Raw genomic sequence first — 21,605 nt, forward strand, 5'->3', positions numbered from 1 at the left:
AATATTACAGTATTTTCCTTTGAATATAATAATAATAAAATAGAGAGAGCAGCAAGAGGATGCTACACACACATCACTAGCAGAGTAATGAAACCTCTAAAATGGTTGTAAAAATTCTAACATGTACCAAGCACAGTTACCTATGCCGGAAGAACACAGTAAGCTGCAATTTCTGATGCGGTAAATTCAAAAACAGAGTATGCCAATTTGATACCAAAGAAAGTATGTAGAGTCTTTGATGTTCTTAGACATACTGGTGACAGAAGAATGCCAAGGTCAGTATTTTGTTTTGGTTATGGGTATATAACAATTAACTTCCAAGCATTTTGCATAACCACACAGAAAGAACATGAAATAACTCAATAGCCCATGATGACAAGTCACCTGTCCAACTTGGGTGCTCTTGCCAAGAATCAAGAAGTTATCAGTAAAAACAAAGAGGCACTCGGCAGCTCCGTGTGTGTCAAAAGATTCTATTGAATTTAAGCAGTGTTCCGTTTGGCAAGTTAAGTCATAGTTGCTGCAGTTAAGGGACATTATTGGGTTTTGTACCACTTTCTAAACTTCCACACTGCTGAGGAATGTAGCTGCTAATGCTGTCTGAGAAGGGAATCTGCACACTATATTTACTATTGATTAGTTCAGCCAGATCATGGAGCTCATATACTGACCTCAAATATGGGTGGTATGAATGAATTTTTTTTTTCCTTTTTTTTATTATAGTAATTAAAACAAAAAGTTTTATAGATTTGGTGTTACAGATTGACAAATGCTCTCAAAGGGATTTGTATTCTTGAACAATGTGCAATATTGGGTTAAAATAAAGGCAGTCTCACAGTATGTTATACAGGTAATGTTATTTGCACTCTACAAATGGACACTGGATACAAGTTGCATACCAAAGCCACCCTCTGGAATACTGATGCAAATATTTATTGTGTATGTATTTGTGTACACACTTGGCAAAGTACAGTACTATGTATATGGCTTGGTTTTAAAAAGCAGTGTGGTTACAATACTGAAGCCACCAAATTAACGGACTGATGAATGTCCACAAACAGAAGTCCAACACACCATGGTGTTACATATAGAAGCAGATGATCGTGGTGATCTTGGTTCCTACAAAACAATCATTCAGTGGCACCAGATCCACATTGCTATCTTCATTCAAAATCTTAATATATTTTTCTTGCTACCAGACAGACAAACAAACTGAACATTAAACTTCCTTGAATAATAGAGATTGCAGAGAATAAGCAGCCATAGGCTTGACAGCTTAGGATTTGAGAGTAGTGTGATGAGGGAGTTTTGGGGACGGGGGGGGTGGGAAGGGGAGTGAAATGTGGGATGTATAAATGATGACAGTAAGGTGTCAGTCATACGAGGGGAAAATACCCAGGTCAAAAAGCAGTTCTACATTTATCATTTACTTCATGGATGACTGATACATACTCTAAAGTTGGGGCTTTGATCTGCTTCAATTTGTTTACTGTGAGCTTTAGAGCTTTACGTCTGCATTATTTATTATGATGGATTTTACTATTAGGAATTAAACTTTTGTACATCAACCTTCAATACTAATGTTAGCAGGGAATAGGGATTCGCCACAGTTCTTTATACTAGCAAAATATAATCCATGACAAGAGCGTTCAATAGGATAGTATGTACTTAAAAATATAACGGTGTTTCTAATTATCTCTGCAACAGATAACAGCACATGTATTTCTGCTATGAGAACAAAAAATTAGGAAATGCCAGTTTTTCCTCCTGTGAATCCCACAAATTTTTATTACACAAATGTATATTGAACAATACGGACCCTGTCATTATATAAGTGTAAATTTACAATAAGTAAGAGGGAGAAGAAACAAATGCTGAACAGAATTTTAATGCTTTCCATCATAACCTATTAAGCAACGTTTGGGAGACATACAACGAATGGGTTACCACTTTCAACTTTTGAGCTACCGGCTATTGAAGAACAATTGGTACTTCTCTTAAAAGTGCCTATGTAAACAAAACACATTAAAATAAGACTTCTGTACCAATGAATTTTGTATACTTTATTAAAAATTTGTTATTAATGGCAGTTACATATACGTATACTAATCCTGGCTCACTTTAAGCAATGGCAGTTACATGTGTATGCTAAATCCTGGCTCACTGTAAATAAAGTATTTTTACTCTTGAAACATTATCAATTCCTGGTTGCTTTATCATGAGCAAACAGTCCTACATTGTATAGTACAGTTTACATCGAACCACCTGCCTTGAAATGCAACGTGAAATACTGTGTAAAATACTATCATAGCCAGGAATCTCAAATGAAAGATGTTAGTTACTGAAAGAAAATTACATTTAATGCTTTGCCGAATTTAAAAAAAAATTATTTTGTGATGAACAAATCATACTTCAGTTGGCTAACAAAAAGTCTTGGATTTAAGCTTTTAAGAACCAAGAAGAGATTTCAAGAGATATCAGCATATACATACTGCTTTGGCATTGAATACAAATTATTCACACATCTAAAATATTATATTCTTTATACTCTATTTGTAGAAAAAACTAATTTCCAATAATTGAGAAAAGCCCAAATAAAAAATATTGCACTGCTATGGAATGAAGAACAGTGACAAAAAACTGTTTAGTACTGTGTAAGGACTGCATTAATGTTACCCTCAACTACATGATCAAGTGCTAATGCCCCTATACAGGCCAAAAATTCCTTCCACCATCCTTTTTATAAGAAGTCTTCCAACAAATCCTATACATTTTCAAGAGAAACCAACATCCTCGCTATCAGAGACAATCCTACATGTATTCATACTTTTCAATGAAAAGCATCCCCAACTCATGTGAGCTTCTTCAGTAACAGTATTTCAAAAGTTCCGAGAAAACAAAAAATTCAGACTTGTGAATGCAAGAGAACATTTGCCAATACCAATATTACTATGGTATGCACACTTTAGGATGAGTTAATTTGAGAGGAAGCATAAAAAATTACTACTGGCAGGAACTTCTCTGTGAGAATGGTTTCTTTAATGCTGCTCATCAATGGCGCCTGCCCTTAAGCCAAAGACATGCATAAAGCATGTTCATCAGTGCAAGCCATCTTCAATCCTCAAATGGGCAACACTTGTGACAAAAGACGTAAAAGGAATAATTTTATACTGTGAAGTGTGTTTGGCTATTACAGCTACAAAACTTAAAAGGGGGAATAAATCACATCTTACTATCTGTTCCATTCTTTTGACAGCTGAATAAAAAAATGAGGCAACTACGTGGAAGAACACATGATTCACAGGGATATTTGAATATTGGTTTTAAGTGATGAAGGGTAAAAACTCCCCCATGTACAGTAGTTTACTGATAAGCATAATGGTGTCAAAGGTTTATAGGAGCTCCTACATTACAAGAAAATGTCAAGCCAGTATTTCTTAGATAAGTAAGGAAATAGCTGATATAAGGACCTACGACAGGAAGAGCATAACCCGATGAGGAGCTCACCCCAATTCATTCCTCTGCAAATGTTCATAAATATTCTCTCCAGCAGTTAATGACAGACAAGAGATTGGCTCCAATATTCAAGCATTTTTACAAAAAGGCACTGCAGACAAACACAAGAGCAAGACAAACACAAACAGATAATGAAATCAATTTTTTTTCTTATTTCTCATGAAAAATGGATGAATATCAAATATTTACAATAATCATATTGGTTGATGAATGTTACATGTGATAATGAATGGCTCAGTCTACCTCCGAATACATATGACCTCGAACGAGATGACGTAAAAATTTCTGGATGAAATATATGGTAACACTGCACTGCAATTTGATGTAATTCTAGACTAAATATTAAAAATAAGTCCCACTATACCTTAGGTTTATTAAGACAGCTCAAGAACAGTGCCTAATTCTAAAGCCTTAATTTGACATGTAAAGTACTGTATAGTCATATAACTTGCCTAAACCACACCAAATTAGATACATAGTGATATCTACATCCACCAGGAGTGGGACAGTATTTATTTCACCTGCAATATCATCGGTAGAAATATTAACATTTTGAAATGCGGTTATATCTAACATTATCATACATTTCCAGGTTCAACATTTTCCCCGCAAATTCCCAAACCAAACTGTTAACATAATGCAGAGAAAATAGCAAAAGTTAATTTAACACAAATTCTTTTTATGTTTCTGCTATAAATCCCCAGACATTCTGTTAACTGCAGTTTACATATCATACACATATTAGTAAATAACCAGCTAATGATATGAAATGGCAAAATGATTTCAACCACTTCCTAGCACCAACACCACACAAAAATTACCGAGGAAAAAATAATCATGGAATAATACTTCTGACAGTATGTCAAAATGATCATGAAAAGTGTTGACAAAACTACTTATGTATGTTTAAAAACTAAAGTGCTGACAAATGATTTGAGAATTTATAAATAACTAAGGTGTTTTTTTTAAGATATATAATCAGTAACTTAAAAAAAAAAAAAAAAAATATGAAGTACGTATCACCCCCTCACAATAATACAAACTATAATAATTTCCCTGAATTAAAATTTGCAGAAGGTGCCTGACAAAAGAACTAAACATTCAGTATTCATGAAAAAATTTGTTTTCTACTGATGTTAACTGCAACCAATCATCATTTTAACATTATGGGGCTTAGCAAATGTTCCTTTCTCAAGTTTATTCACATTATGATACGAATGATATAATAACTCCTACAAAATTATTAAAGGAATAAAATTATCTCCAATGAACCTCGTTTTCAGCCTTTCTCAGAAAGCAGTAAAAACATTGGGATTTACTATAAAAAACTGGGATTTGGGTATCTCATCCTTTTGAGTTACTTCTTAATAGAACCTATCCGTATTGCATATGGCAACAATAAGCGCGTTAAGAAATCAAGGCTTTAGTACTAAAGTGTAGTGATCTTATACTTGAAGGAACTCTGAGCTCTCTGTGATTATTATTAGTACAGTATTTACACTTCTCTTGAACTCTGCCTTCTGAAGGACTCGGTACTGTACAAGGTAATCTTGCTTTTCTAAAAACAGGTCGAACGAACATTGGGACAGAGGAATAATATAACCTCACAAAACACTGTGTAGTATAAAACCTACTCATACAACGCTAGTCATCCACTGAAATGGCTCTGATGCCAGTGAGCTTTTTCAACCATTTTTGCTTTCTCACTGATACAAATTCTTCCTCAACCAAGTTCCCACATCAATTACCTTAAGATGATGGTTTGTCTTGAGATAAGACGGTCCTCAAATGATTCCAAGGGCATTTGAAAGAAGCGTTCCCTCCGTGCTCTTACCGTCAATGGTCAGTCGACTTGAAACCTAGAACAAAATTTTATTTATTCATTGCCTGACTAAGTTGGTACTTTAAAACTTAAAGTGGGAAGTAAAATAGTTTTGAGCAGCCCTCAAAACAAAGAGTAATGTGCACAGAACAGTGGCCTTACAATAAACTTCCTACCTGGTATTTGACTAGGAGACACACATGGTGACCGCGTAAAGATCGGCCATATAGAGAGGCAGTCTGGTCAACAGATTCAACTACAGCTAAACTCCCATCACAAGAAATTGTTTCTAACACCTGAAAGCCAAAGTAAAATATACATTATCATACATGACATTAACATAAAATACTTTCATTTCCTTACAAGGAAATTAAGAAAAGTTTCCTCAATATTAAGGATACAATATTGTTGTAGCTCTCTGCTGTCAATGTACACTTATTAAAAACAGAGATCAAATACACAACTCAGACAGGAAAGTTCTGGTTGTTTTAATACAATATATAAGAGAATTTACCATAATTAACTACATGGATTTTTCATTTGAAATATGAAAAACTAAAGCAATTTTAAATACTACCTCAGGAAACGTGAGTTGGCATTCTGGTATGGTGAAAGAAGATCGAGCACACAACTGCCCAGAGCCCAAAAGATCTGTAAATGTGGACCGACTTGCAGTTTTCCCAGAGAGAAAACAAGTCACTGGAAACTCAAGTCTTATTGATAGTTCACTGGTGGTGCCACCATCCTGAAAAGTAAGCGATTTCATAAGAAATACCATATTTTTATACCTCTATATTTACTTAAACAAAATTTTTGGCACAGTATTGAGGAATAAGTGTAAGTGTTACTAAAGGAACCACATATTTTAGTGTAGGTGCTAGAGAAGTTTTATTTTACAAAATTATATGTATCATTTATATATTTGGTTGCATAAGTTATGTTATGTTACAAAGACACGATTAAAATTACAGTTACCCGAGTGTAATGTAAGGTTCCCCTGAGCTTGTGCGGAATGGTATCATCCTCGGTAGTGAAAGACAACTGACTATCTTGAGATTGCCCAGGAGCTAAAGTCCAGGGGAGATTCAATATGTCTGAATCTGGATCCTACAAAATAATGGAAATCAACATGAAAAATTTCTAATTAACAAATGCTGGCATTTGGCAAGTAATTTTATGAAACATTCCACACCAAGTTGGTAACAGAAGTACTTATATAATAACTGCAATAAGTTTTGGTCATTACTATAAAGTAACGACTATGATCACATTACGTACTACAGTATACTACTACTTTGAATGCGTAAATCAACATTAAGACATTTTCCATGTCCTTAACTGTAAAATAGTTCGAAACCCTGCATATACTTACTGATCTTATTATCTTTAAAGCACTTGTATCAGGTATACTAAGTTCCAGCTTAGTAATATCTTTTGCACAATGGCTAGAGAAGGTAATGCTTACAACTACATGGCTCATCAAGCCATCCATGGCTGCCGTAGAGTAGACCTGAAAATATCGAGCACTGTCATCATTCACTTATTCATAATTAATTATTTATAATTATATATTTCATCTTGATTAGGGCGCTGAATAATCCTGATGGGTTCCGGCGCTTGGTCCTCAAGACCTAAATTTCAAAATCAATCAATCAATAAACTTTTCAATATGTTACCAGTAATTAGTATTTGTCAGGTGAAAGATGATGATACGAGTAATTAAATGACTGAAGTATAATACTGTATTAGTATTTTGAGAATTACAGAATACTACAAAATTTGAGAAAGTTCTACAAAATTTAAAAAAGTTAATTATAATAAGAACTAAATATTATTAAAATTCAAACCAAAATAAATAAAAATATGTGGTATTACAGTGGTTTTTCATGTGTAAGTCAGCTATCACATTAAATTACTCAAGATATCTCGAATGTGCAAGCAGGTTTAAGTTTAATCAAAATCACAAAGGGGTTTCACTACCAAACTTAAAGACAGGAAAATTCCTTACAACTGTAAAATTTTACATTAAGTGAAATACTAAAAATACAGCAAGTAATTTTACTCACCAACTTAATAGCAGAATCTTCTGCAAGCAATCTACGATAAGGCAGGGGTTGGGCTATCACAGGTTCCTCTTCTGCCTCCTCACATATACCATTGGTTTCCTCATAGTCTGCTCTGTTGCGACTAGAACTGTCTTTCTCTTCCGTGTCGCCTTTACCTTTCTTTTTACTCTTCTTATCATGTTTCTTCTTCTCTTTCTCTTTGTCTTTATCTTTCTTAGGCTTCTTATCTTTCTCTTTTGATTTCTTCTTTGTTTTGCTCTGGAAAAAATAACATCAATATCCTTGAAGTACAATACACACTGTTTTTAAAAAATCATATTAATAAATGCATGAATAAATCTTTATTATTTTTATTTATACTTTCATTTTTTTTACAAAGTATTTTTTTAGAAGAGAGCATGTTAAAATCAAATAACTAAAAGACTAAGGAGTATTATGCACAGTATAGAGAGCATTAAACAAAAACTGAATAACCAGAGACTCAATTTTTATAGAAAGACTTGTGCAGTGAACTAGTTCTGAAAATATTACACATGGTACAGAAGGCAATCTATATAGATGACATGTAAATAGAAGATAGGGACAAAATACATAAAGCTTACTATATACACAAAAATAGACAAGAAATAAAATAATGTAAGCCAGAATACTTGTAATCAACAATTTCCACAATAAACACAAAGGTCAATATTGGAAGTTAATTACCAAGGACAACACGAACCAACGAGGTAAGTTGTACATGAAAAGAACAGCAAAGAAGGGAAACAACAGAATTGAATAAGTGCAAGACTTCAGACACAAAAAATTTTGCAATGAGAGGTGCTACTTTAATACTATGTAACAGTATCTTTCATTCACAATTGGGACTACTGCAAACAAATTTTTTTTTGTTTTTTTAAGCTACCTAATTTTAAAGAAAGAAAGAAAGGATGCATAGGCCTTACAAGCATGAAATTAACATGAAAGATAATAAGATTTTCATAAGCATCACAAACAAAATCTTGAGGTTGGTCATGATAAAAGAAAGGTGTCAAGTGAAAAAAGCAAGATAATAAACCAGATGCCATTATGGCACCAATCAACTAATATATGTTACATACCAAGCTGATGTGCTAAAAGATAAGTTTTCTCTTAACTAAAATACCTACTCATTTTAAATTAATGCCAGTTCCATAAAGTTGATAAAATGAAAAACACAACTCCAATGTAAGACATTCAAAACCTGATTTTGCTAACTTCGAATAAAAGCTGCCATTTACAAATACCACCAGGGAGAGAGCCAGAACAAAAAAAAAGCATTAGGTTCCTCCTCTTGACATCTTGAGATCAGATGAAACCTTCTCACCAGTAACTCAAAAGAAAACAACAGTCAAGTCCTGCAGGAATTTCCAGGACGTACAAATATGCAAACATAAAAGAGATAATCTTGAAGACTACATAAAAAAATGGAAGATAAAATGTTCACTACCAAAATTCCAAACAGGATCATAAATAAACACAACGAGAATACATCATGTTTTTGTCTTCTCTTTCTCTTTGTAGAAACATAAAATAAGTAGGAATATATTGGTGGTATTTCCAGTCCTATGGATATGAAGAATTCTCAGCTATGGAAAACTGGAAGCTAACCATGAAAACAGAGCACTGACACACTATGCCTGGGTAACACAGGAATATAAAATGCCAGGCATAGAACAGTCAAATACTGTAGAAAACGAAGGTCCAATTTTCAGTAGAATCATGGTTTTATTTAGAAAAAATAAAATGGAGCAAAGAATGACACCATATCTAACTCACCTCTGGCTTGTCTGAATTTCTGGAGCTGTTGATGGGTGCATTTTCTTTTGATGATTTTTCTAAAACATGAATCTTCCTCTCTCTACTTTTGTAGCAGCAGCTGGAGTATCACTTGACAGCCAAAAGGCCAGGTCGTCAGAAGGCTGTAAATGATTCGCAGCTACATTACCCTTATGCCTCATGTACACTCATGCATGTGCCAATGTAAGGGTTCTGTCATCACTGATAATACCATGGAAGTTCAACACTTGGTAATGAACAACAAGTGCTAAGTAGACTAAAAGCCGATTACCAGTATGAAAATTTGTATTTTTAAAAAACAATATGGTTGAAATGCCAATAGTCATGCAATAACCACATTTACAATGTTCACCATGCCATCAACCTACAGAAAATTATACCCGATTTCCTCCACATGAAAAAAAAACCCAAAAAAAACGTAGAAACTGAGCATAATCAAAACTGGATGATGAATCCTATAAGATGTCAAATTAAAAGTTGAAAGTTTATATGAAAAAAAAAAAAAAAACTTTAATGTTTCTTATATACTAACCCCTTTTTTCACTTACAACAGACTGGCCAGAACAAAGTGATGTCTTTAAATAAGGAAACCCTTAATCTCAAAGCATTATGAGACTACATTTTGAATATTTTGTTCCAAGTGCAAAAAGTCTTGGGCTGGGCTTTATGTTAACTTGACTTTTAAGATATCATCAGCTCAGTTATTCTACTGTCTTCAAGCTGTCCATCATACAGGATAAAGTAGAGAGATATTGTACCTATAAGTACTTCCAACATCTTTTGTGTGATAATCATGGAACTCCCTCCCACCCCAAAAGCAAGTTGTTACCCGAGCCCCACCCCACTCAAGCATAATCTGTGGAAGAACCTAATGGATAATAAAACTTTGGTCTGCCAACAGGAATCATCGAAGATGGAATGATATTTATTGCGTCTCATTCCATTAACATCTTCTCAAGCACCATGATATTAGTGAAATCAAATTTTAAATGTATTGGTATAGGAATCTGGCCACCTTACTTTCTGGCCAGTATGATCTGTGTGAATCTTTGTAAGTTTTAGGACACATTAGGTCTCCAATGTCATGATTGTACAGTAGTTTTTTCCCCACAGTATCTTCCCCAGTTACTGTCTTGGATACCATTCAGTGCTTAAGACAGAAAAGAGGGAGTACGTAGTTGGAGTGGTTGGACAGTAAAATGGAAGAAAGGAAGCCTGAATGGAGGTACACTTTTGTTTGCTCTGACTGGGCTTTCCAAGTTAAAACCTAAACAACTAGGTTACTATTGATTACACAGAGCGAAGGAATTTCAATAGGCAGTCCCCGGGTTACGACAGGGGTTCCGTTCTTGAGATGCGTTGTAAGCTGGAACATAGTCAAAAATCCTAAGAAAACCTTACTTTTAATGCTTTGAGTGAATTCAAAACTATATAAACTGTATTCTTATTCTATTTTTCATCAAAAAAACCTTCAAATATTGATTATTTTGCATTTTTGGTGCCATATTTCTTCTGCCAGATCAGCATTGTAGACGGCGTAACCCTGGAACATGCGTCGTAACCCTGGAAATAATTTCTGACGAATATAATTGAAAAGCGCCTTAACCTTGGAGCGTCGTGAGCCGAACCCGACGTAACCCGGGGACTGCCTGTATACTTAAAATGACAGATATAAAATAGTCCTTCTAGTTAGATGAAAGATCCTATTCAGTTTCTGAAAACATCTGATTTCAATGATTACACAGCTGCTAGAGCACATAAGCCACCTGGTAGCCCACTTTCTGAAATCATTAAAAAAAAATCACACAAGCTGCAACCATTTACATTTCGAGAGTACAATGCACACACACACAACACCACAATAACAGAAAAGTATATATGAGACTGCTTTAATTACAAATAGATAAGCACATTAATAAATATCTGTCAGGTACTTGTGAACAGTCTATCCAATATGATTTCTAAATTTATAACTGTTATTGCAATCCCTAAATAACTTTGATATGGTTCTGCAAAGCACACAGTTTTCCTCATACCTATTCCAAGCAGAATACGTAATAGGGTTATTTAAAACAGCATCCCTGACTAGGGATTAAGCTGAGAAGGCGATAAATTACTTGAAGCTAAAAAACATTAACCATTTAAAGCTTCCACTAAGCATTAAAATTGCAACAAGCAATGAAGATTAACATTGTATCTTTCACGACCATTTGAGTGAAATCATCACACATCCACTAAGCATTCGGACATCACCCACTGGCTGTACAGAGGGGAATATCTACAGTCCTCACTTAAATGCTCAACAAAATTCCTATTATAGCACTGGTGCTGTTTCTAAGAAAACAAAAATAATTATCATTTTGGAGGTATCTAAAAATTAGAACCCTGCAACTCTTTAGACCGACATCAGAGACAGAACACTTCTTGTCAACCTGTAATATAAAATTACCACCCAAGACCAAGATGAAAAGAAAGGAAGAAACATGATAAAATAATAAAGAAATAGTGAAAGAAATAACTTGAATAAAGAGAAGAAATTTTGGCAATCCCTCCCTGCAGTACGGAACAATGTGGAAATTTTGCCCAGCTGTTAACAGCTCTACAGACAAAAGTAATGAGGTACGTGACTGATGGGTACTTTAAGGCACCATGTGGCACATGCAATAAGCTATACTGCTCTTCTAATACATATGACTGAAGTGCAGTTCTTGGAATGTCCCAGATATTCAGACCACATAAGAAGACACCTAAATGTAATGAGGTGATGAAACACAGGATATCCATTTAGCTCAGCTCACAGTATCCTTCATACACCAACACTTAAAATTACTTGTAAAAGAAGCTGAAATAATTAAAGTGATAGTACTTATCCATACAATGCCTCTTATTTTAAAACCAATTTTGTTTCCAAGAGAGTATACAGAGGCTTAACACAAAATCCAATTACACTAGCAGTGAATACAAAGATGAAAACTAGATCCATTGCTTACAAACCTTAAAACTCCAACATGACGAAACGCCAAGGCAAGCAAGAATCGTACACACGACGCACTCCCATGCACACATGTAATACTGAACTTACATCGCTTACCGCTACTTTATTTTCACTCTCTGTTTCCAGAAACTCCATTGACATGGTTAGCAGTGGTGGGTGCCTCCTCAGACACCGACACTCCCTGTATTGGATCGATTAATCTAATATAAGGCTTTTTCCTGTGGCTTCTCCTCCGCTTGGACTTCTTTCTTTTTCTTCGTCTTCTCGTGTTTTTTATGTTTTTCCCGTTTTGCCTTTTTACTGGACTTCTTCTTACTGGGGACTTTCACTGATGAGATTCGCTGTATTTTCTTCTGGAGGTTTAGCCCTTACCTCGTAGTGTGTTCTAGTTGGAAGAACTTCATTAGGTGCTAAGGGGCCTGTTAAAAAAAGGAAAATATATAACATTTGAGTCACAAACATACAAAATCACACCTGCTATCACAGGGGAACAAATTATGGTAAATTCTTAAGATACTGGGAAGTATTTTCAATAGCTTCAGAAGATTGATTAAATTCAGCAATGAGAAACCGACATGCCAATGAAGAATATAGTAACTAAAATCTTTCCCTCACCTCAGCTATAAAGAAGACTATTAACCCTTAAACGCCGAAGCGGTAAAAATCAAAAACTCCCCCGAATGCCGGAGCCGGTTTTGAGCGAGCGCTGAAGCGGAAAAAAAAAAAAAAAATAAATTTTTTCAAAAAAATCACAGCGCGCTTAGTTTTGAAGATTAAGAGTTCATTTTTTGAGTCCTTTTTTTTGTCATTGCCTGAACGCTTAGTATGCAATCATCAGAAAAAAAATGAAAAATAATATTCATTATCATATGTAAATAATGCAATATATGGTAGCGAAAAAAAAAATTCATACATAATTGTATTAAAATCATGCTGTGCAAAACACGGTAAAAAGCTAACGAGTTGCTTTATTTTTCGTTGTATTGTACACTAAATTGCAATCATTTTGATATATAGTACATTGTAAAACAATAAAAGCAACACCGGAAAAATATTATCACAAAATGATGTATGAATTCGTAACGCGCAGACGTAAAAATGTTTTTTTTTCAAAAATTCACCGTGTAAATCTAATATTGTTCTAGAGACTTCCAATTTATTTCAAAATGAATACAAATGATTGAATATTACGATACAATTGCAGTTTTCGACCATTTCCGACGAGTTAAAAAAATTACAAAATTACCAAATGTCAAAATTTTTGTTTTGTATACATTTTTTTATGCAATTATTTTGGAAAATTAGCAAAGCTACAACCTTCATATATTTTTTCCTTTTACTCTACATGAAATTGCGCACATTTTCATATATACAAAACTCTATGAAATGCCATAATATGAAACGGAGCAAATTTTCCGAGAATGCAATGTACGCAATTCGGAGATTTATGGTGGAAAATAACCGCGCGCGGAGGGAAGGAAAGTTTTTTTCATAAATTCACCATAAATCAAAATATTGTGCTAGAGACTTCCAATTTGTTGCAAAATGAAGGTAAAATGATTAAATATTACTAAAATATAAGATTTTTAGCTTACAATTGCGTTTTTCGACCATTTCGGTAGAGTCAAAGTTGACCGAACATGGTTTTTTTTCCTATTTATCGTGATTTATATGCAAATATTTCGAAAATGAGAAAAGCTACAACCTTCATTTATTTTTCGTTGTATTCTACATAAAATTGCGCACATTTTCATATATAAAACTTTATGTAACGGCTAATTTAAAATGGTGCAAACATTACCACAATCGCACGTATGATTTTTTCGGAAGTTACCACGCGGACGTAAGGAAAATGTTATTTTTTTCATAAATTCACCATAAATCGAAATAATGTGCTAGAGACTTCCAATTTGTTACAAAATGAAGGTAAATGATTGAATATTACTAAAATATAAGAGTTTTAGCTTACAATTGCGTTTTTTCTACCATTTCGGTGGAGTCAATATTGACCGAAGGTTGAAAATTTGTCACTTATCATTTTTTATATGAAATATTTCAAAAACTGATAAAAGCTACAACCATGGGTTGTTTTTTAGTTGTATTGTGCATGAAATTACGCACATTTCCATATATAAAACTTTATGTAACGGCTAATTTTAAAATGGTGCAAACATTACCACAATCGCATGTATGATTTTTTTCGGAAGAGTTACCGCGCGGACGTAAGGAAAAATTTTTTCATAAATTAACCATAAATCGATATATTGTGCTAGAGACGTCCAATTTGTTGCAAAATTAAGGTAAATAGTTGAATATTACTACAAGGTAAGCGTTTTAGTTTACAATTGCGTTTTTCGACCATTTCGGTGGTCAAAATTGACCGAAGGTTGAAATTTTGGCACTTATCGTCATTTATATGGAAATATTTCAAAATTGATAAAAGCTACAATCATGAATATTTTTTTGTTGTATTCTAAATGAAATTGCGTACATTTTCATATATAATACTTCATGTAACGGATAATTTAAAACGAATTATGTCAAAGTGACAAAATAATTTTTGAGATGTGTCACTGATACTTTTTAGTGCGATAAGAAAGAAATTCGCGCTTGCGCGCCTGTGTAACGATTGTAAACAAAACAACGCCTTGATCCGTGAACTCCCCAGCATCCCCCAAGGTGCGTGATTCAAAAGTTTTCGGCAGGTAGGTCTATAAGTATTTTTCCGCGAATTTTAAAAAATGATGTTATTATGATATAACAAAGTTTCATGTATACTTACCTGGCAGGTATATATATAGCTATATCTCTGTTCGCACTGGCAGAATTTTCAAAACTCGCGGCAACCGCTAGATCACTGGTAGTTCAGGTGATCGCCACCCGCTCCCGTGGCGCTGGTGCTCGGAATCATTCCCATTTTCGTCAGATTTTTCTCTCTGAACCCTGTCTCCTGAGGGAGGTGGTGGGTGGGAATTTAATTATATATACCTGCCAGGTAAGTATACATGAAACTTTGTTATATCATAATAACATCATTTTCATGTATGACACTTACCTGGCAGGTATATATATAGCTGATTGACACATTTGGAGGTGGGTCAAAGACAGCAACATTGTAAGAGTTTAAAAAATTTAAATTTAAATACTCTTAGATTCCTTACCTGCTAAGGTAGCTGACTTCAACATTCCTGCCTCTTAGCCTGCTAAGGCCTTAGTAGCTTCCAACTAGGACGTGACCTATTAGTTGATGAAGCTAAATACAAGGGTCTGACAACTGGACGGGACCAATTTGTTGACAGGAAACCCTAGCCCTCTCTTACCACGGGCATTCATGCTAGGATAAGTTAGACCACCTGAACCACACACAACACTAACCTAACACACTACCTTCACAGACTGAAGAGGAAATCACCCTCTCAGACAACCGTAAAACAACACCACTTCATTAAAATACCTAGCATGTTAGTAAGTTATGGGGTGGAAAATCCTTTGCCCAATACTGCTCCTGAGGATACATATGGACCCAACGTTTGACAATTGTCAAACGTTGTTTTAACGTTTCTAAGGTAATGATTTGCAAACACTGAATTAGTCCCTCCAAAATGTCGTTTCAATTAAATCTTTGAGGGCCATATTCTTTTTAAAAGCCAACGAAGTAGCTACTGCTCTCACTTCGTGTGCCTTAACCTTAAGGATGCCGAAATTTTCTTCTTGGCATAACATATGAGATTCTTTAATTAGTTCCCTAAGGAAAAAGGCAATAGCATTTTTGGTCATTGCTCTGCTAGGGTCCTTCACAGAGCACCACAGTGATTCTGAAGTTCCTCTAATCTTACTGGTTTTATCCAAATAATAGCGCAATGCCCTTACTGGACAAAGAACTATCTCTTGTTCCTGTCCTACTAGATCTGAAAGACCCATAATTTCAAACGACCTTGGCCATGGATGAGCTGGATTCTCGTTCTTGGCCAGAACCCCTCCTGAAAAGAGCAAACCGCTTTGTCATGTTTCCAACCAATATGTTTGCTAATTGCTTGTAGCTCACTCACCCTTTTAGCTGTGGCCAATGCCACCAAAAAGATGGTCTTTTTTTGTGATATCTCTCAACGAAGCTTGATCCATCGTTCAAACTTACTAGTTCCTAAAAATTTCAGGACCACATCGAGGATTCCAGGAAGGAGCTCTGTATTGGGGCTCCTTCCTTGTTGCAAAGGACCTTATGAGGTCTCTCAGATCTAGATTATTTGTAATATCTAGACCTCTATGTCTAAATACAGAAGCCAACATACTCCGATACCCTTTAATCGTCTGAGTTGACAATTTATTTCCTTCTTTAAGTATAAAAAGGAAGTCGGCAATTTGGGTCACAGAGGTACTGGATGCAAGAAAATCTTACGACTCTTGCACCACTTCGCGAAGATTCCCACTTTCGCCTGGTACAACTTAATAGTAGAGGCTCTTCTAGCTCCGGCCACGCTGGCCGCCTCTCTAGAAAACCCCTCGCTCTGACAAGTCTTTCGATAGTCTGAACGCAGTCAGACCCAGAGCGAGGGTGTTCTTGTGGTACCTGTTGAAGTGAGGCTGTTTGAGTAGATCTACTCTTGCTGGAAGTGTCCTTGGTACATCTATTGTCCCATTCCAGTACCTCTGTGAACCAATCTCGGGCCGGCCAGTATGGAGCTATGAGAGTCATTCTTGTCCCTTGACTCTCCCTGAATTTCTTCAAAACCTTCCCTAATATCTTGAACGGGGGAAAGGCGTAGACGTCTAGCCCCGTCCAATCTAGAAGAAAGGCGTCTACTGCGATGCTTGACGGTCTGGGACTGGAGAGCAATACGTCGTCAATCTCTTCGTCATGCTGTCGCAAACAAGTCTACCACTGGGCGACCCCATAATTTCCACAGACTCTGGCATACTTCTAAATGAAGCGTCCATTCTGTTGATAGAAGTTGACCTTCCCTGCTCAACAGGTCCGCTCTCACATTCTTCTCCCCTTGAATGAATCTGGTGAGAAGGGTTACGTTTTCCTTCTCTGCCCAAAGAAGATCTCCTCCGCCAACTTGCAAAGAGAGATTGAATGTGTCCCTCCTTGTTTGCGGATGTTACGCCAGAGCTGTGGTATTGTCCGCGTTGACTTGTACCACCTTGTTGCGAATCACCGCGTTGAACTCCTTCAAGGCCAAGAAAATCGCCATCAGTTCCTTCCTGTTTATATGCCAAGCCGTTTCCTCCTTGCTCCAACGACCTGAAACTTCTTGAAGTCCGAGAGTCGCTCCCCAGCCTGCGTCCGATGCGTCTGAGAACAATACATGGTCTGGGTTCTTTTGCTGGAGAGACGCTCCCCTTTGCTAACTTCCCCGGAGTTAGCCACCACTTTAACTCCTCTTTGATCTTGCGAGGAATTCGAAACAGGAAGGAATCTGGTTGCGATTTTCCTTGGCCAGACTTGGTTCAAAAATATTTGTAGGGGTCTCATGTGAAGTCTTCCTAGAGAAACGAAACCGTTCCAGGACGAGTGTCTCCCCAGTAAGCTCATCCACTCTCGTGCTGAACATTGTTCTTTCTCTAGAAAGGCTTGCACTTTCCGGATGCCACAGATCTTGTCTGTTGGGAGACGGAAAAGCCCGAAAAAGTCCCTGAGGAGATCAGAATCCCCAAATAAACTAACTCCTGACTGGGGTTCATATTCGACTTTCTAAGTTCACCATCAACCCTAACTCTTTCGTTAATGTTGACGTCATTTCTAAGTCCTCCAGACATTGCTTTCTTGATTGGGCTCTTATGAGCCAATCGTCCAGGTATAGAGACACTCTTATTCCTAGAATGTGTAGCCACTTCGCCACGCTCGCCATCACCCTTGTAAAAACTTGTGGGGCTGTGCACAGTCCAAAACAGAGGGCTTTGAACTGAAAAACCCTGTTCTGGATCACAAATCTCAGGTACTTCCTGGATCTTGCATGAATTGGGATATGAAAATATGCGTCTTGAAGGTCCAGGGTGACCATCCAGTCCCCCCCCTGGACGTACCGCTGCCAGTACTGAATCGGTCGTCTCCATCGTAAATTTTGTTTTCTCCACAAATAAATTGAGTTGACTTACGTCCAGTACTGGTCTCCATCCCCCCGAGGATTTTGCTACTAAAAACAGCCGGTTGTAAAATCCCGGAGATAAGTGATCCAGAACAGGTTCTATTGCTCCTTTCTTGAGCATAGAAAGAACTTGTTCTTGTAGTGCTTCTTGTTTCCCTGGATCGCTGTAGTGAGCTCCCAGCTCTCTTGGCGATGTCGTAAGAGGTGGTCTCTTTAGAAAAGGGATCTTGTAACCTTCTTTTGCCACTTTGACTACCCAAGGATCTGCTCCTTTTCTTGCCAAATCTCCCAAAACTTCTGGAGTCTGGCACCTACTGATGTCTGAAGGACTTGCTGTTCATTGTTTAGTACGTGGGTTTCGAACCCCTCTTGGACGGAGCTCTTCTTGCTCTGAATGCCGGACGAGAAAAGGCCTTGCCTCGAAAGGGCTGACTAGCTTGCCTTGATTCCTTAGGGGTCTTCTTAACTACCTTGTTGGGTAAAAATTTCCTTAACCGAGGAAGTTAACAGATCCTGCGTCGCCTTCTGAGTTAGGGAAAGCGAAATATCCTTGATAATATCCGCAGGAAACAATTGCTCCGAAAGTGGGGAAAAAAGCAATTCGGATTTCTGGGCGTTAGAAACGCCCTTAGCAGCAAGAGCATAGGAGTGACCTTTTCTTTAACACTCCTGCGGTGAATAGAGATGCTAATTCATTCGCTCCATCCCTTAAGGCTTTGTCCATGCAGGACATAATACTGCTTGGGAGTTGAGACGCCGTTGCTTCATTATCTTCCACTGTTCGTCCAGAGCTCCCAAGGACCAATCCAGAAAATTCAAACCTCGAAGGTCCGGAAAATCCCTTTCAAGAGATGATCTAATTCTGATGGAGACCACCACACTTTGGCCGAATTCAAGGCATGTCTGCGGGAACTGTCAACAATGTTGGAAAAATCCCCTGGGAGGAGGCAGGCACTCCCAGGCCGAGATTTTCCCCTGTCGCATACCAATTCCGGACTTCGATGCCAATTTGGCAGGAGAGGAAAGAGAACACAGTCTTGCCCGCTTCCCTCTCTTTTCCTTCAACCACGTATCAATTCTTTGAAGAGCCTTCTTAGCCGTAATCGAAAAATTTCATCTTCAAAAACGAGGACTTCTTCGGAGTTTTATTCTTGGAGAATTGAGAAAGGGGAGATGTCGGAGCTGCAGGCTGAAAATCCCCTCCAAAAAGTGAAAGAAGGCAATTCGTCAATTTCTTATAATCTGAAGAAGGTGCTTCACCCTTCTTTTTTCTTCCTCAGATTCTGTCTTCTATTTCCTCTTCTGCCGAAGACACATCCTGTAAACCCAGGTCTTGCTGCAGAAAATCTTCTCCAACCTCGCGGGGAAGAAAACGGCTCCTGCCGCCTGCGTCCTGCGTCCTTCTGAGCTCCGAGGTTGCGTCCTGCGTCCTGTTCCGGAAGCTTGCGTCCTGCGTCCTGCTCCGGAAACTTGCGTCCTGCTTCCTGTTCTGTAACTTGCGTCCTGCGTCCTGCTCCCGTAACTTGCGTCCTACCCTACCCGAGACTCCGAAGCCTGACGAGAAGGAGGCCAACCATCATGCGTCCTCTTAGACGACTTGACTGGAGAGATGCGTCCTTACGCCTCGTAGGAGGAAGTTCCGATGTTTCCCCACGATTTAACCAAATCCAGCTAACCTTCCTTGCATCTCTTCAAGGAAGTTCCTAGTCTCTGCTTCCTGGCGGGAAGAAGTCTGAGCAACCGCGGGAGAACGACGACGAGACGTATCACCAACACGAGAAACTCGATCTGAGTCCTACGATAAGGAGAAGATATCGGAGAGACTGCTCCGTATTCAGAAGGAGAGCTCCTATCCCGAGAACCGTCGTACTCATGAGGTCTTGCGTCTTGTCTTGACTTAACGGATCTCCTCCTTTTAATCGGAACCACCTCTTCCTCATCACTAGAAGAGAAAATCTCGGGACTACTCCACCGTTCTTGCGGGTACGCTCATCTTGAGAAGACGTAGGTCTATGCGTCCTCTTCAGAGGACGCGAAGCTTCCGCCATACGTCCATACCTGCCTGACGCAGCACTATCTGTCGAGGAAAAACACTTCCCAGTGTCGCCTTTTCTATGGCGCACTGCTGCAGCCTGGGACGCAACAGGACTGCCTGAAGGGACGACTGATCGTAAGGGAACCCCTCTCGCCTCCCTTCGACTGTCGACATGCCTTCTCCCTTGGGTCTGGGAGCTTGGCAGAGGCCTAGGTCTAGGAGCACGAGTGAGACGATCAGCCGCCCCCTCCACTACACTGACACTTTCAAACGTACCCACTTTGTCTGTAAGACGCTGAATCTGATCGCCCATTGACGCAAGGGCGGCAAACACTTTCACAATATTTAGTATCCTCAGAAACAGCAGCGGGCGCAGGAGAGACCTGAGGAGAAGGATTAACAACTTCTACTTGGGAAGAAGGGGGAGAAATAACAGAAGTATTCAAGGCCTTACTAGAAGAACCTGACCTCTCACTCCGAGACACCGATCTTCTTACTCTATCCTTTTCAAGTCTCTCAACATATTTGGTGAAAGTCTTCCATTCTTTCTCATTTAAACTTTCACACTCATTACATCTATTATCCCAAGTACACAAAACCTCTCTACACTTCTTACATACTGTGTGAGGGTCTACCGAAGCTTTCGGCAGTCTCACCTTACACCCTTCTTCTCATACACACTCGAAATACTATACCAGAATCAGACATTATAAACTTCCATTGCGATTGCCAATCCAACTTTCCAATACGATACCCAATAAAGCATCCAAGTACAGCGAAAGTCAGCTAACGAGTTTTGAATTCTAGCAGGGAACCAACAACGATGTTGCCGGTTCAGTGGCAGAAAAAAATCTGACGAAAATGGGAATGATTCCGAGCACCAGCGCCACGGGAGCGGGGTGGCGATCACCTGAACTACCAGTGATCTAGCGGTTGCCGCGAGTTTTGAAAATTCTGCCAGTGCGAACAGAGAATATAGCTATATATATACCTGCCAGGTAAGTGTCATACATGAAAAAACTTTTTTGAGTCGACGTATGGTACGTCCATTTGGCAATCGGGGGAGATTTTGACTCGACGTTTAATATGTCCATTCGGCATTTAAGGGTTAAGATACAATTTATTATACGGTTTTAGCACAAAGTTAGACTATTCACATACTTATTTGATTGGCCTTTCCTGCCATCAATGCTTTTTTTTTGTCATTCTAAGATATTTACAGTTACCATAAGCAAACCAAAGATTTTCCATTCCAGTACACTGC

General features: G+C 37.7%; 1 protein-coding gene and 1 pseudogene across 1 annotated transcript in view; both read right to left on the reverse strand.

The window, feature by feature from the left end:
- Positions 1 to 5,106: 5,106 nt before the first annotated feature.
- On the reverse strand, positions 5,107 to 7,674 carry LOC135209625 (AP-3 complex subunit delta-1-like; annotated as a pseudogene).
- The window catches only part of LOC135209623 (AP-3 complex subunit delta-1-like), a 145,601-nt gene continuing 131,520 nt past the window's right edge, over positions 7,525 to 21,605 (reverse strand). Inside the window, 4 exon segments of the mRNA XM_064242330.1 lie at positions 7,525 to 7,662; positions 12,314 to 12,468; positions 12,470 to 12,537; positions 12,539 to 12,634. Of these exon segments, the coding sequence (XP_064098400.1) occupies positions 12,327 to 12,468; positions 12,470 to 12,537; positions 12,539 to 12,634 (306 nt within the window). The 3' untranslated portion in view covers positions 7,525 to 7,662; positions 12,314 to 12,326.

This window comes from Macrobrachium nipponense, chromosome 38 (genome assembly GCF_015104395.2).
Source record: "Macrobrachium nipponense isolate FS-2020 chromosome 38, ASM1510439v2, whole genome shotgun sequence".
In the NCBI taxonomy this organism is placed as follows: Eukaryota; Metazoa; Arthropoda; class Malacostraca; order Decapoda; family Palaemonidae; genus Macrobrachium; species Macrobrachium nipponense.